Source organism: Populus alba, chromosome 9 (assembly GCF_005239225.2).
Source record: "Populus alba chromosome 9, ASM523922v2, whole genome shotgun sequence".
Taxonomy (NCBI): Eukaryota; Viridiplantae; Streptophyta; class Magnoliopsida; order Malpighiales; family Salicaceae; genus Populus; species Populus alba.
The window spans coordinates 12,161,411-12,177,150 of NC_133292.1; the positions used below are offsets into that span (position 1 = coordinate 12,161,411).

The 15,740-nt window shown below is 36.4% G+C and overlaps 1 protein-coding gene, 1 long non-coding RNA gene and 2 pseudogenes across 2 annotated transcripts; all 4 read right to left on the minus strand.

Annotated features, from left to right (window-relative positions):
• Nucleotides 1-966: 966 nt before the first annotated feature.
• On the minus strand, nucleotides 967-2,423 carry LOC118062702 (protein NLP2). Its single transcript, XM_035076538.1, has 2 exons — nucleotides 2,236-2,423; nucleotides 967-1,855 (listed from the first exon to the last, which is right to left on the minus strand). Exons 1-2 carry the CDS (start codon nucleotides 2,421-2,423, stop codon nucleotides 967-969), a joined length of 1,077 nt encoding a protein of 358 aa, XP_034932429.1.
• Nucleotides 2,424-2,958: 535 nt separating this feature from the next.
• On the minus strand, nucleotides 2,959-3,526 carry LOC118062708 (uncharacterized). Its single transcript, XR_004689812.2, has 3 exons — nucleotides 3,509-3,526; nucleotides 3,190-3,237; nucleotides 2,959-3,094 (listed from the first exon to the last, which is right to left on the minus strand). It is a non-coding gene; the product is annotated as an uncharacterized lncRNA (long non-coding RNA).
• An 8,140-nt stretch (nucleotides 3,527-11,666) lies between these two features.
• LOC118062707 (zinc finger protein ZAT3-like) lies at nucleotides 11,667-12,623 on the minus strand (annotated as a pseudogene).
• Nucleotides 12,624-13,431: 808 nt separating this feature from the next.
• On the minus strand, nucleotides 13,432-15,268 carry LOC118062705 (uncharacterized; annotated as a pseudogene).
• Nucleotides 15,269-15,740: the final 472 nt, after the last annotated feature.

Here is a 15,740-nt window from a genome sequence, read left to right on the forward strand (position 1 = left end):
TATATATGCTGATTATTATCCTTGTTATGATAGAGCATGATCAATTATTGAATTTGAATTCTTGATATGAACCAACATATATTTTGAATTGACTTCTGAATTGATAGCTCCTCATTTGATTGATGTAATGAGTTGAGCTTTAAGATATGAATATGTTTGTTTGATTACGATTATGAACCTATGGTATGTCAGTCAGAATACCCATGCTAACAGGGTAGTGTTAGTCTTTGTGCACATCGTATCTGAACCCTAATTGGTCGGGGGAGTCACCAACCTGTGTGGACTGATCATCCCACAGTACGGAGCCTCATGCTAATTGCATTTTGATTTTCTGACGAACTTTACCATATAATCTTCTTGTTATGACCTATTTGAGAAACCTTTCTATAAGAACCTAGAGCTATATTTGTATATATAATTCTCATTGTTATATTACCTCGTGTGTGTGTATTGAACGTTATCTACTCACTGAGTTGTTGAACTCACCCCCCCTCATTATTTATCCTTTTCAGGCTTATAGCTTGATAACAGGTCACTTTTGTTGAATCTTCTGAACCTGCTTTTTGGTTGTAATTTGTACATTTCTTTTTGTCAAGTTAGTGCTCCAAAACTATGAATATATATGAACTCTTGTATTAAGACAATCGAATTATGTTATAAAATTTGTTTTGTTGTTACTACTGCGTTGAACAACTCTGATTGAGTTTTGAAGGATAAGTTTGTATGTAAGTTTGGGTTCGCATAGGTTTGGAACCTTGGAGGAGAACCTTGCCTATGTGCCAGTCATGGATCCGGGATTCGGGTCGTGAGAAAGTATAATCTTGTTTATTCCTCATGGATGGCTTGTTTTTCTTAGTAAAACTTTCCAACAGAATAGAAATCTCAGAAAACACTTCTACGTACTATGTCGTAAGTCCAAACCAATCATGTATGTGGTAGAGACTAGCAAGAAAATCAATGGAAGCCTTAGAATGAACATCGGAAACCACATGGAGAAGGATATTTGTGAAGGGATATCTTGATCGTGTTTCTTTGACAGATTCTGTGTATCTCTTTGCACTCCTCAAGATCACTATCACAAGTCAAACGAACCCAATCCCCATCATCATCCATGTACTTGAGACCAATGCATGTGAAATCATCTATCTCGAAACGCATACCAATCTCTTGTTGCAAGTCTGTTACACCCGACTTTGGTTGCAAGCAAAACCTAACCTTTTCTACTCCATAAATGGCTTTGACTCCGAAGACACCTCCTTCTCGTAAACTCTGGCCAAAACGTGGAGGACTTTCTAGCTCACTTTGATGAACATGATCACTGACTGTCCTTGTTTTGTGAATTTGTGATCTTACAATAAAGTCCGGTCCACCTTGGTCATTCAAGGAATGCAATTCTGCTAATTCACTACTGCAAGTCCTCTTAGAAATCCCATTCGAGGTTTCTGCAAGTAAAGAGCCATTTCCATTGCTTGAGCCAGTTATGGCGGTGGCAGCATGCTGTTGTGCTCGTCCAGAACAGCAGTTACTTGAACAAGAGCTCCTACTACACGGAGAAGAATGGGATTTCGAGGCAATGCCAGAAGGGCAAGAATCATCAGGTGGAGAGTCTAAGTGCTTTGAATTATCAATACTCCTGAATGATGAATAAGAAGTATGACTTGAAAGTTTTGGAGAGCTCAGTCCTGGGAAGGCTGGATAGAAAGATTCATTTTGGACGGCACCCTTGGCACCATGGACTGTATCAATCACCTGCTGGAGTTTTCGTAAGGAATGGTCAACCATCTTGATCTTTCGAGAAGGCCATCGTTTGATACCGTGTTGTCTGCCATTATCCTTTTCAGAGTAGTCGAGCAAACTGCAATTAGAAACAAATTGTGTGAGCACACCATTGATTAGCTAACAAATGATATTTTAAGAAAGCGAAACTAGCTGAACAAAGGAAAATGATGATACAGGTTTAGGAAGATTAAGATCAAGTTGTCTCCGGCAAATGTTCGTCTGTGTAATGATAATCATCTAATCTAATAAAGGAGCCTCAAATCCAACATTGGAAATGCTACTCATTAATTACTTCAAATATAAACATGTGGTTTCAGTTGAGATAGGACATTTTCATACCGCCGAGGCTTTGAGCAGCATCATTGAGGCTACCGGCAAAGTATTGTTGAAGAAACTCCCAAGCTGATTGTCTGAATCTCTCTCTTGGTGCGTCTCTTCTTACTTGTTTTGTGCTACCTAACAAGTAACGTCCGCCAAAAAGCAGAAGAAACTCCATCACCCTCGATACTGCTATTAGGTCTAGGATTTTGCTGAAGTTGACCCAACTCTGAAATTTCTTGCTTATTGTCTAACTCCTCCTTGGAGTCATCCCCATGAGTTATCATCTTGAGCTCTTCTTTAGGTTCTTTTTGGGATAGTCCCATGTGATGCAGCAACTTTTACCCTTCTTTTGGGCCTCCACCATGCGGCAATCCAAGATGATTCGTCGGGTGGAGCTTCTTTCGAAGGTGATTGATACAAAAACTCTTAATTTTTTTCTATATCAAGCTCCTTGTCCATGACAACTTGTAGACTCCTGCAAACCTGTTTTATGGAAACAGGCAATAAATCCCACATCTCCTTTTTCTCTTCGGTATCTCTGGCAATCTTTTTGGCAAGAATAACTCCAAACACAAATTCAACGAATCCGGTTAGAAATGCTTCTCAGGGGAATCGCTATGGCAGCATGAAGACCAAATATCTTAGCATGGTGAGCTAAAGGATAATCTTTCTTGCTGAAGGAAAGTCATATCATTCGTGAAACATTGCCTTTGTGTTGTGAATGCTCTCCCCACAATCCCTTGTCCTAGGAAAAGGTATTGCTCAAAACTGCCATGTGAAAACCTGAAAAAAACCTCTGTCGGCTAAAAAGCAAGCAGAATCCACAGTGGAAATACAAGAGCTAAAACCTCTCGGGAAACTGCTGGCGTCCACTTTTACCTTGGCGGCTACATAAGGCCCATGTTAGAGCCAAGGGCAATCTATATGTCTTGCAGACAGATTTCACAATATCTGAAATCTCAGGCACCGCAGCTTGATTTAATCGATTGCAAGTCTGTGATGAAAGGAACACAATTGTGATCTTGGTTATGAATGCTAAAAATTTCAGAAACCTTGAGTCTGTCTTTAAAATGTCTAGTATCTACGTACCTCCGCACCAGGAGAGCAGAAGTCTTCAGAACTTCTTAGATCAACAGCCTGCAAATCAACATGCATATAAAGACCAAAAAAAACGAGGAAAGTTCTCTGCTTATTTCACAGGCTTGAAGAAAATTGATAGCCATTGTTTACTTTTGAAAGGCATTCGATCATTAAAAATCTGAAAGTTAAATGCAAGTCAAGGGATATGAAATGAAAGAAACATGAAAGCCTATATGCAACTAACATAAAATAATAATAACAACAGTCCTCATTGTAAAACTTGATAGCTAATTGAAACCTTTGCAAGATACGTAGGAAACGAATAAACCTGGAGTGCTTTGCAGATTGTCTTCTAGTTCTGGACGATAGCTTAATCTTCTGAATGGTAGTCGCAATCTCAACTATGCCCAAGCAAGTCTCACTGCCTTGTTTGAAAAAGTGGGGAGTGCAAGAGACCCTCTAATGTTATGTTGTATTGCATGATCTTTATGTGGATATTCTTCACTTCTGAAGAGACGTACGTCAGGAGTCCACTCAGGCAGCTTCTCCAAGAAAACCGACAGGGGAACCCTACAGGACTTCTTGCATCCTCTTCTGCTTGAAATGATAGGCAGTTGAAACTCTTTCTATAAACTTGCAAGGCTCTTGCAACTCGGATTGACAGAGTATGGCTGATCAATAGTAGCAAGGACTCTTTTCCCTTCTTTCTCCATGGGTAGCCAAATTCTGGATACGAATATCTCTATCTTGTATACGATTTTTTCAAGCATCCAAGGGCTTGCATTACTCTCTCCTTCAACGGAACATGAATTCCCTGGATTTACTCTCTGCACCATCTGCCATTTTCGAAACCCGATCCAGCAGCTTCTACTTCGACAGCTTTTGGGGTGCGAACAAAGGTGTGGAAGTCTCCACAGAATCTCCATCCTGAAGTTCAGTCTGAACAAAGTTCCGTGCTGTTTGATAATCTAGTGGGTGGATTTCCATGGCAATGCCTTTCTGTTTCTTCTTGATAGTCCTGCTGGTTGAGGGCTATGCTCAAATTAGGAGTCCCCATTAACAGGAATATATAGTGAAGAGTCGTTGTAGAACATTAAGAGGTGGAGAGACCTTGCTGCAGAAAGTTGAACCCTCCATCCCTTCTCAAACCACCCTTGATACAAGAATTTCATCCATGAAATCCCAGTTCGTGACATTTCCTGAGAAAATATCCAATGTAGAATTAGGGGGTAGAGGAACTATGGTCATCCATATAGTCAACTTGCTTGGAAACTTGCACCAACCGAAGCTTATATATACTCCAAATTAGGAATGTTTCAACCTGAAACACAGAAGTACAACTCAAAAACATGAACAAAAGGAGAAAAATCCAGGATACCAACGTACTTTACGGTAAAACTGTACTCTGAAATGCATTTCAAAAGCAAATCATAAAACTAACATGCTTTGTTTCTATGAAAACTAACAGGATTGGACCTTCCATCTATGATAAGCCATGTATTAAAATAACAGAAGAGAAACATGAAGCAAGAAAGAAACTCACTTTCTGAAAGACTCTTGATTCAGATAGGCCAGATTCTCCAGTCGGTTTGTAACCATGCCTTGCTGAAAGCAGAGAGCTGTGAACCTTTATATCAAACTCAAGAGCAGCTGCAGTACAAAAATAACCAAGACTGTTTTCTGGGTGAAAACTAGCTTCTGTTTCTCTTGTTAGACATCATGCATCCCCGAATTTGGTAGATGAGAGGGCTACTATATATATCTTCTAGTTTTTACACAGGGTACTGCTATGGTTTCACAAAGAAAGATTGGGTACTCAACAAAAAAGGGACGTTGTACAACAGTATCAATGGACATTGTACTTGTTAGGTATATATTCTATAACCCACGGAAGTGATCAGAATGTGGATATTCGAGGAATAATTCCGCACTGATTGCATACAAAAGAGTTTTGCTCCTGCCGCGCGCAGAGCAGTGGAGGAATAATTTACTCCGGAAAAGAAATCAATAATGGAGACCTCTCTTAACGATATTCTCAAGTAAAAAAATATTGGAGTCATCTCTTTCATCTAATCGTTAGGTAGGATAACCCTACCTTCCTTCTTATCACTGTGCACGCCATTTTCAGAACCAGCTTTTTATTTTCCTGCTCAGATCAACAGTAACTGAATATCCAATGATTTTATATTTTAGCTTTTCCTTTCTAACATTAATTTTACTTTTGAAAAATGATATATTTAGAGTACTGGATTGTACATTCCCCTTAATTTATCTCCATGTTTTTGAGGTCTAAGAATCCTTTTATAATTTATCCTATGAACAAACAACCTGAAGCTGTCCACGTTCACTTCCCCGGGGACGAAATATATCTCTTTAAAATATATACTGTGCTGATCAACCTAATCAATCAACCAGAGGAGGACCACTTCCATTTATATATATTCTAGTTACTAGATCACGAACCGCCGAATACCGCGGGTTAATTTTTTTTAATATAAAAAAAATTAAAATTTAATTAAAAGTATTAGGTCTTTCTGCAAAGTTATACCCAAGAGTCTTGGATTTGGTTGTAGCGCTTGACCCTGGAGTAAATATTTAATAATATTAATAATAATATTAAACTTACATGCCTTAAGTTTTAAATGAGTCTGGTTGCAACACTGGATCCAAAAGCATTGGATTGTGGGTCTGTTTATAAGGTCGTGTCCATAAAAGCGTGATCAATTAAAAAGAAAAAAAAAATCAATAGGAAAAAAAAAAACTTATATGAATGAAGCAAAGAAAAAAATCTGAATTAAACTGGATAACCCTCTCAAACCAGGTTAAACCAGTCTGGGACCGCATTATATATGAAAGTTTGCATAGCTATATAGATTAAATAAAAAATTGACGCAAAGGTTACCACCAGTGAAATTAATGTGGTTTAACCCGTCAAACCCAGGGAATCCGCATCATGAAAAGTTTGATAACTAAATAGGAAAAAAACAATGACGGGTTTACCGCTACCCAGAATTAATATGTGGTTTTCGCCAACCCACCATCAAACCGAAGTTATGTTACATGTGTCAAAGCCCGGGATACGCTGTCATGAAAGTCTGATAATTAATGAAAAAAATTTAAACATTACACTAAACTAAACGAAAAAAATTTAATTAAAAGAAAAACAATTCCGGGATAACCCGTCAAACCAGGTTAAGCCATCCAAAACCCGGAATCCGCATCATGAAAGTTGATAACTAAATAGAAAAAATAAATTGATGGTTTACCCAAAATTAACTGGGTTAACCCCGTCAAAAACCAAGTTAACCCGTCAAGCCCGGGATACGTGTCATGAAAGTCATATAATTAAATAGAAAAGAAATTTAACATTAACAAACTAAACCTAAACGAAAAAAATTAATTAAGAGAAAAAAAAAACAAAAAATTCTAGGTTAACCAGTTAAACCAAGTTAATATAATATAATATAGACAGTTTAGTATATGTTATAATATAATATAATATAATAATTATAATTATAATAATATAATATATTAATGATAGGAAAAGTTAAATTCATGGGAAAGCTACAATACTTTGCGCCACGACCTTTTAAATTATTACTTAATATATATATAGCTTATCATCATATTCAATGCATCCAGTAACCTGAGTAACCATAATAGCCAAAGCAAAACCATTTGCATATATTATTAATTTATCTTGAAAAACTAGAATCCTCTTTTTTTTTCTTTTTTTTTGTAGGTGGAGTAGAGAGAAGGGTGCTAGATTCCAGTTTAAAACAAAAATTTATTATTAGGGAAAGAATATTGGCCATTAAAACAATTGATTTTTATGTTAAAGGTTAGATTTCATATGATGAGAGGGTTAATATTAGGTGTTCTTTTTAATCTTGAAAAATGCCTAAAAAAACATATTTTGGACTCGGAAAGATTTTTAATTTTTGGTTTTTGGGCTCTTTTTTGAATTTTTAGTTTTTTTAGGTCATGGATTGGTTTAATAAGATTTCTAGAATGTTTACTAAGGTGTTTTTGGTCAATTATGGGTTTGAAAAATATATTTTTATATTAAAAAAATAAAAAACAACATTTGTTCTTTCGTGGCCACACTAGTGGTTGAATTATTGAATTTTCAGATGACACGTTTATTTTTTTATTCCAAGCAACTAGAACGAACACAACATCGGTCCACCCCTATTAAACTGAAAACTATATATTAAAGGCCTGCACGAGGGCCTTTTCCTTGATTGGGCAAGCCAGGCCCACCAACACTTAGCCTCATTGTGTTTTTTTTTTTTCAAAGTTTTTTATTTTTTATATTAATGTTTTTCTATATGTTTTATTTAAAAATAATTTTAAAATTTAATGTTTTAATTAATATCACTTCTTTATGATTTTTTTGGATTTTTTTTAGCCTTTGTTAAATAACAATTGTTTTTTAATATATTATGTGTGTTTAATTTTTTCATAGGTATTATGATTCATCTGTAATTTTTTGTATATTTATATAGATTAAATATTTATTTTTTATAATATTTTTAATATGTGCAACCCTGCATAGTATTTATTTTTCCTTTATTTTAAATTTTATGTGTGTTTTAATCTTTTTTTTCAAATTGGTTTTCATATACAAATTCATTAAACACAACGAAGTAAATGACTCATATTGCAATATTAAATATCTTAATTTACATTACTCTCTTTAATTTTTCTAATTATGTTTTTATTTATCATTAATACTTTCTTTTTCATTTACTTATACAATGGTTTGTGATTTATTTAATTAGATATATGCATAATGTTTTCAATTTATATTTATAATTTTTTATGAAAAAAAGACGTTGAAAAATTCTATATATTTATGTTTTGTTTTTTGAAAGAAGTTGATTTATTAAAAGGTTGATCATGTATTGGCGTATTATTTTTATAATTTTTTTATAGTGTGTTTTTTTTATTTATTTTAGTTTTTATTGATGTTTTTTTATATAATTTAAATAAAGCAAGTTTTATTTAATTGATGACACCATAGTTATTGGATTTTTTTGAAAAAAAAAAGTATTGATAATATCTAAATATTTTTAATAGAGAAATAATACGAATGTGGGCAATCAATTTAATTTATTAACTATACACCGTCCGTATTGTTTTGCCATTTCAAAAATGTTTTTAAAAATTTAAATTTTTTATTTTTTTATTTTCTTCAAATTAATATATTTTTAGTATTTTTAAATATTTAATTATACTAATATTAAAAATAATTTTAAAAAAAAAAAAATATATTATAACATATAATTTAATACGTAAAATTATTAAAAGTAATAGTAAGTTCGTAACCACAAGAGTATTCTTCTGTCTTCTGCGTCCTGCTCTGTTTTTGTAGCCCCCACCAGCTTGATGGCTTTTTTTTCATTTATAAATATCGTCTTCTCAAAAGCAGAAACGTCTAATTACTACGCGCGCGCTATTGGCCTTTGGCTATATATTGGATCAAAAGAATTCTCCAGTTAAAAAGTGATTGTGAGAGTGTTTCAGTCCTTAATTCACCATTGGATTTCAAGTGCATTAATGGCTATGAAAAGAACATGCTTATCTTATCCTAAATTCTATTGTTGTTCATCACATTAAGCATTTACAAAGCAAATTCAGCAATTAAAGAATATCAGGATTCCTCTTTTAATCATTTCATTCCTCGGTGACATCTTTTTCTGAAGTCAAACTTCAAAAGTTTCGGAACAAACTCATGATTTTGTTAGCAATCTACCTTCTGTCTAAACTCCAGACCAGTCATGTCACGCAGATACAAGACATTCGAAAGTAAGAACTAGAACCAATCATGGATTAGACCGAACCTCAGCAACCAAATGCAGTAGAGAATAGTAAGGGATATCTTGAATTGTGATGCTTTGAGAGATGCTACTGTGTCTCTCTTTGCACTCCTCAAGGTCACCATCACAGGTCTAGCGACCTCACTAACATCATCATCCACATACCTGAGATCAGTGCCATTGAAAATCATCTATCTTTGAAACGCTTGCCAATTTCTCGTTGCAAGTCCCTGAAATCCCAGTTTGGTTTCAAGCCTAGCAGGACCTTTTCTTCTCCGAAAATGGCTGACTTCTGAAGACACCTTCCTCTCGCAACTCTGGCCAAATTGTGCAGGTTCTTGCTGAATTTGGAGCTCACGCACTGTTTTGTGAATCTGGGATATAACCTTTTGATTCAAGGCACATAATTCTGATTCTGCAAGTTTTATTTATAACACCAAATTTGAGTTTTTTATTGCTCGATCCTGCAGGTTGCTAGTGGCATGCGCTGGTTTGCTTGAGCAGAACAGCAGTACTTGAACAAGAGCACTTACTTGCCAGAACTTCTAGACTTAGGTGGAGAGTTTGAATGCTTTAAATTGTCAATCATCTTGAATGATGATGAAGGAGATTGAAATGAAAATTTTGGAGCTTAGTTCAGGAAGGCTGAATAGAAAGATTCAATCTGAATGGAACCCCTCAACACCTTGGCCGAGCTCAATCATCTTTTGGAGTTTCTTAAGGAGTGGTCAGCCTTCTTGATCTTTCGAGAAGCCATCGTGTGATACCGTGTTGCCTGCATATCTCTTTTTAGAGTTTTAGGGTAGGGAAAACGGCAATTAAGAGCAAACAGTGTAAGCACCTTGTTGGTCTGTATAGCTAATCCTAACACACACTCACACACAGCCAGGGCCTGATAACTGATGACAGCAACGTAGATGAAACAAATGAAACAGTTTTAAGGTTTCTAATGGTTACATCTTTACATTGAAATGCTAGATGCTACTTGTAATAATAGGTATAATGAAATGTGTGATTTCAGTTTGTAATAAGCGATTTGTTTACCACCACGCTGTTGAGCATCATCTTTAAGGCCTTTATGCAAAATATATTGTCGAATAACTTGCAGGATGATTTTCTGCATCTCTTTCTTGGTCTGTCTCTTCTTAAATTTTCCTCTGCCTAATGAGCGACGTCTACCAAAAAACAGAAAAAACTCCATGACCCTCAATATTGCTTTTGGGTCTAGAATATTTTTGAAGCTGACCCAACTCTGAAAGTAGTTGCTTATGGTCTAATTCCACCTGAGAGTCATCCTAATCAATTATCAACCTTGAACTCTTATTTAGGTTTTTTGTGCAGAGTTCCATGTAACAGCCACTTTTTCCCCCTTTTTTTGGGCCTCCACCATATGGGCCAGTCCAAGATGATTCGTCTTGTGGAGGAGATGATGCAAAACTCTGATTTTCTCCTGTATTGAGTCTTCCATCAGAAAGCAGCTATGATTTCCAGTTCGGTTCTTCCTTGAGCTCCTTGTCCATGACAAATTCTAAAGCTCCAGCAAGCCTATTGTATAGCATGGGCAATATCTCCCACATTCAGTTTTGTTTCTTCAATGTCAATGAAATCCTTTGGAGAGAATAACTCCAACACAATTCGGTAACGTATAAATGCTTTGGAGGGGAATCACTATGGCAGCACGCTAACAGCAAATATCATAGCATGGTGAGCTGGATGATAATTTGTCTTTGCTGAAAGCAGTTTTATACATCTCAAAACATTTTTTTTGTATTTTGAATGCTTCTGCCCACTAATCATTGGCCTAGGATATAGCTTATAAAAGCACTGCAGCTTTGTTATGATACTCTAATTTATCAATTTCGTTGCGATCCTTGTGTTTTATCCTTCTGATATACACTTTTTGGTGTCCGTAGAGATCCTTAGAAGCTAGCGCAGATAAGTGGGTTTGCTCTTCACGTTATATATAGGTAGTCATTCAGAGAGACTATGAGAAATAAATTTCTTATATATGAAACTTCAGGCGGCATGTTTCGTGCACTCGTCTTCATATCTATCACTTACAAGCTAAATGTTCAGGCAACTAACAAATATTGGGCTGTCCGCAAATCCAGATGCCACGTACCAAGTGTTAAACTGTACAGTGCTGGTCAACAACTAACCTGACCACTTGTATATGTTGCTGCTCATCATCGGAATCAATACGACGATGGTCAGTCTGGTGTCTTTGTTTTCTAAAGCATGACCTAATAACTAATTACCTCTAAAAAAACTCGCATATTTTAACAGGAAATCAGTTGCCATTTGTAAAATAAATAGATTATATGCACAATGAAACTTCAAGGGGAGGATCTACCTGAGGGAGGGAGGGAGGGGAACATGGTTCGTCAGTGTTTCCATAATCAGTTCTCGTGGTTAAATAAATCTTCATTTGTGTTCTATAAAAATTATGGATTGAATTCCGAAAAATACTATTGATAAGCAGTAGTGAAAGAGTTTTTGCATACTTGTAAGTGCATACATATAACGCCTCCCAAATTTGGGGCAGCAGCATCAATGATACAGATTACTAGTATATCCTAATTAAGCTAAGGTTACAAGTCAGTTACATACCAAATTTTTAGTGAAAGAACCCTTACAAGGAAAGAACCCAGATCATGACTTCCTTCAGAGGCACAATCTCAAGTCCAAAGTCAGACCTGATGAATAAGAGGAGGATGATTCATCTTCCATTGGGGCAGGCAAATTGAGGTCCAACCCACAACCTTCCTTTGCTGTAAGAAAATGAAGTCCTTGATTCATGGATGATGAGTTCTCTTCGCCTTTCTCCCAATGGCACCTCATGTGTCCACCTAGTGCCTGTCCACTGGAAAACATCCTCAAGCAAATACTGCACTTGTGCCCTAACACCAACAATGCCTTGCTGTTATCATCCACGTTCTCCTTCACATCACCACTCCCACTATGATCCTCGACAACCTCACAACCATCACTCCTTGTTAATGCAAAGCAACCCTTCACATTCTTATGACTTGCCCTATGACCCCCTAGTGCCTGGTGTGACCCAAAAACCTTCCTGCAACTTGAGCACTCGAAACGAGTACAGTTTCACTTGATCATGATCTTGAACTTGATGAGAACTACTAGCACCAACCCCGCCGCCCAAAATCATTACATTCAACATTGCTGCACCATCACTATCAGCCAACATTAACAAACAAGAAGCCACCTCATGATCCTCTGCAGTCATCATGTCTTCCCAGTTAGTAGGACTAACAATACTTACTGGCTGAATAGGCGAAACAGGCCTACGATAATTGGGAGGTGGATTAATGCCACGCCATTGTCTTTCAGGGTGACATCTCATGTGACCAAAGAGTGCTTTCCATGACCAAAACTTCTTGCCACACTCACTACAAGGTCTTGTGATCTTTGGTGCAGAAGGGTCAGGTTTACTGTAATATTTTGGCCTACATATTGTACTAGAAGGAAGCAAACTTGGTTCAATCTTGATCAGCCTAGTCCTTTTTTTTACGTGGGTTTTGATGGTGGTATGTGGTAGGGATTGAAGAAGATGATGGAAGGCAGAAATCAGGGTCGGGGATCAGTATTATGGTCTGTCATCACTGTTTGAGAAGTAAGGGTTATGGAGATTGAACGAGAAAGAGGAAGAAAGAAAGATTACAAAAAATGTAACGACAGGAGAAGAGGTTGCTTATGTAGATGTAATGGCAGTTAAAGGCAGTTAATACAATGTGAGGAAGTGGCGGTTTCTATGTGTTTTGTTTGTTGTAGTTATCCACAAGGTGCTTGAAACATGGTGACTCTTGTTAGCACCAATCAAACTGCCTAACCACACTAATCTCTCACGTTTGAGATTATGGCCATAAAAAGGATTTTCTGCTAATTAATCTAACACTAGAATACCAGTAATTTACTCTTGGAAAAATTGCGTTTGTCTCCAATTGAGGCTAATTATTGGTGATTTCTGTTGTGTTTGGAGGGTGGAGGTGGGAAAATGTGGGTGATGCTACGCAAGTTGAACCCCCTTTAATTATTAAAAATATAATATTGAATATTAAATAATAATTTCATTTTAGAAACTTAAGCCAGCATTAATTTTCTAATAATATTTTGCCGAGTTTTTTTGACATATAAATGGGGAATCTCACGTAGTTTAGATTTTGAATTAAAATGATGTCTTTTGAACATTCCCCAACCCCCCCCCCAAGTACAGATCTCCCCAACATTAGACCACATAGGTTTACAAAGTAAGGTGGAATAATTAGCCATTAACAGTTGGACACAATAATTCAACAGAAGTAATTTAGCGATTAACTTCTGCAAAAGGATATGAATTCCCATCCATATGTTTAGATACTTGTGAATAGAACATTGCTATTAGAATTGGATTGGAATTGGAAGGCAGGGAGAAACAAAAACAAACAATTAAGATGAACATTACTAAACATTATATTACAACACGGTTAGAATTCAGTACTCTCAATAGATTTTGGAGCTAGAGATTGAAGTATGGCTGATGCTGCCAGAGCAATATTACAGCAAATGTCGACAGCCACTGCAGTAGAGTCAAAATAAGTGCAGACGGGTCCTTTTTCACCCATCTTTAGTCAAAGAGTATATAACACAGTAAGGTATTCCAACATCCTCTTATTTCTCTGACTGGCTTTGATGAGTTGAGGGTGCTTTAAAATTCTTCAATGATTTCCCCAAGACATTTAATATTGCAACACGTTGCAACTCCTTTGCTGTAAAAGTTGGGAATGAATTAGAGTGATGTATTGGCCTCCAATAATCTCAAAATAGTGAAAGAGACTAGAATTTATCAAGCATGAACAGACATCATAGTTAGCAACAAATGCCTATTTTAATGGGACCGAGAAAAAGTAGAATTGAAAGTTGAAACAGTTATGGACCTCAGAATAGGTAATGGCACCACCTGTTACAACTTGTGCAGTTACTGTGAAGAAGACATGGCTGGCAAATATAATATGACAATGCGCAGAAAACTTGCTCAAAACTAAAGCAAAGCACACAATCCTACAATAGCATAACTAATGGTAAATTATGGAATTAAGTGTAAAATTTGACAGTCACAAAAGCATAATGAAACTCTAGAGAAGATATAGTTGGCAATCGGGCGACGAGTTCAAGAGGTAAATTATATAATGGTCTTCAAAATTAGAGAGATTTTGCTATCCATTTCGAATCTCATTGTGCAACTCGTGCAACACAATGCCTATGCAGGCCACATTCATTTACATGTGGTGCTCATTAAGCCCACCTCAAACATGCAGACTCCCCAAATCATATGCATATTACAGTTTATGAGGGTTGTGTTTGACCTTACCTTACCATACACACATTCAAAGGAAAACAAAAGGCACACAGAACGGAAATTCATGTTACCTTCCTCCAGTGAAAGTTGAATTGATCTCTTTTCCAACTCAATTGCGTGTCTGCTAAGCTCAACTGAGGAAACTGACCGAAGCTCTGCAGCAGGGAAAAAAAAAAACATTGAGAGAGAAAGGAAATCAATGCTTAGCAGTGGTTAAATAGATTATCTCAATTTGAAACTCCAAGACTTACTCTGGGCATATTCCTCTTGATCAGATTCATCCAATTTCTTCAATAAAATCTGCAATTGACAATACCGCTCTTTCCCAATGCATATTTTTATCTGCCATAAGATTAGATGTAGGGACAGTGGAACCAACAGGATGACAACTAGATTCTGCTGGTGCAAACCTTATGCTAGACTGTCCAAGAGGAAGAGGAACTGAAGGTTTTCCAAATGAAACTTATAGGGGAAGCCACAGGCATAGGTGCCAAAGCTTGAAAGGAAGAGACTGTTGGCTCATTTATCTGGGAGGGTTTTTGGTTGAACAGTCTCCTCATGATGACCAAGCTTGCCTGTTTCTGCTTCAGATTTCCTGCGGACATAAACAAGATGAGAATTTGGAGCACCACTAGTTGAAGATTCATATCGGAGAACTGGAGGGTTCATCAGGCCCTCAGACGATGGTCTCTTGGCTCCAGAAACCTTAAAGCTGTTCATAGTCTGTCCTCTGTCCTTTGATAATGGAGAATTTCCGACAGATTTGGGAATTCTATTTTCATTCTGCACATCTCTTAATGCTGTCTTCTTTAAAAACAAGTGGGAATTGCTTATCGTGTGTGGACAAGTTAGTATCAGTATTGCTGAGCCCATACTCACTAAATTTTGAATCTATCGTTTGTTGAACCATCTGAAGTAAAGACAAACGTGAGAGATTCAGAACTTAACTATACAAGAAGTCTAATGATCAGAAACCTTTGGAAACTAAAACTAATAAATGATACAAGCCAAACACAATGAAAGAATTCATTGTGTTAAGTATAATCACCCATGCAAGTTAAATAAAGGACAGAAGCTTCAGATTTCTTAACACTAAGTCAATGAACATCGAACCCAAGAAAGCAGATCCAACAAATACAAGTTCTTTTTCTTTTTTAATTCTGATTGAATGACCATTTCCTGAACACTCATCCAATATACTTACTATAAACAAAGCCATAAGGCAGCATTTTCCTTTTGCATTAGATTCACAAGTAAATCCTAACAAATCATGTAACTCAAAAGAAAAAAAGAAATTGACATATCCTTCTTCATTATCTAGAGCACACTATATACATATCACCTTGAAATTTCTACTTAACAGCCACATTACACAATTAGGG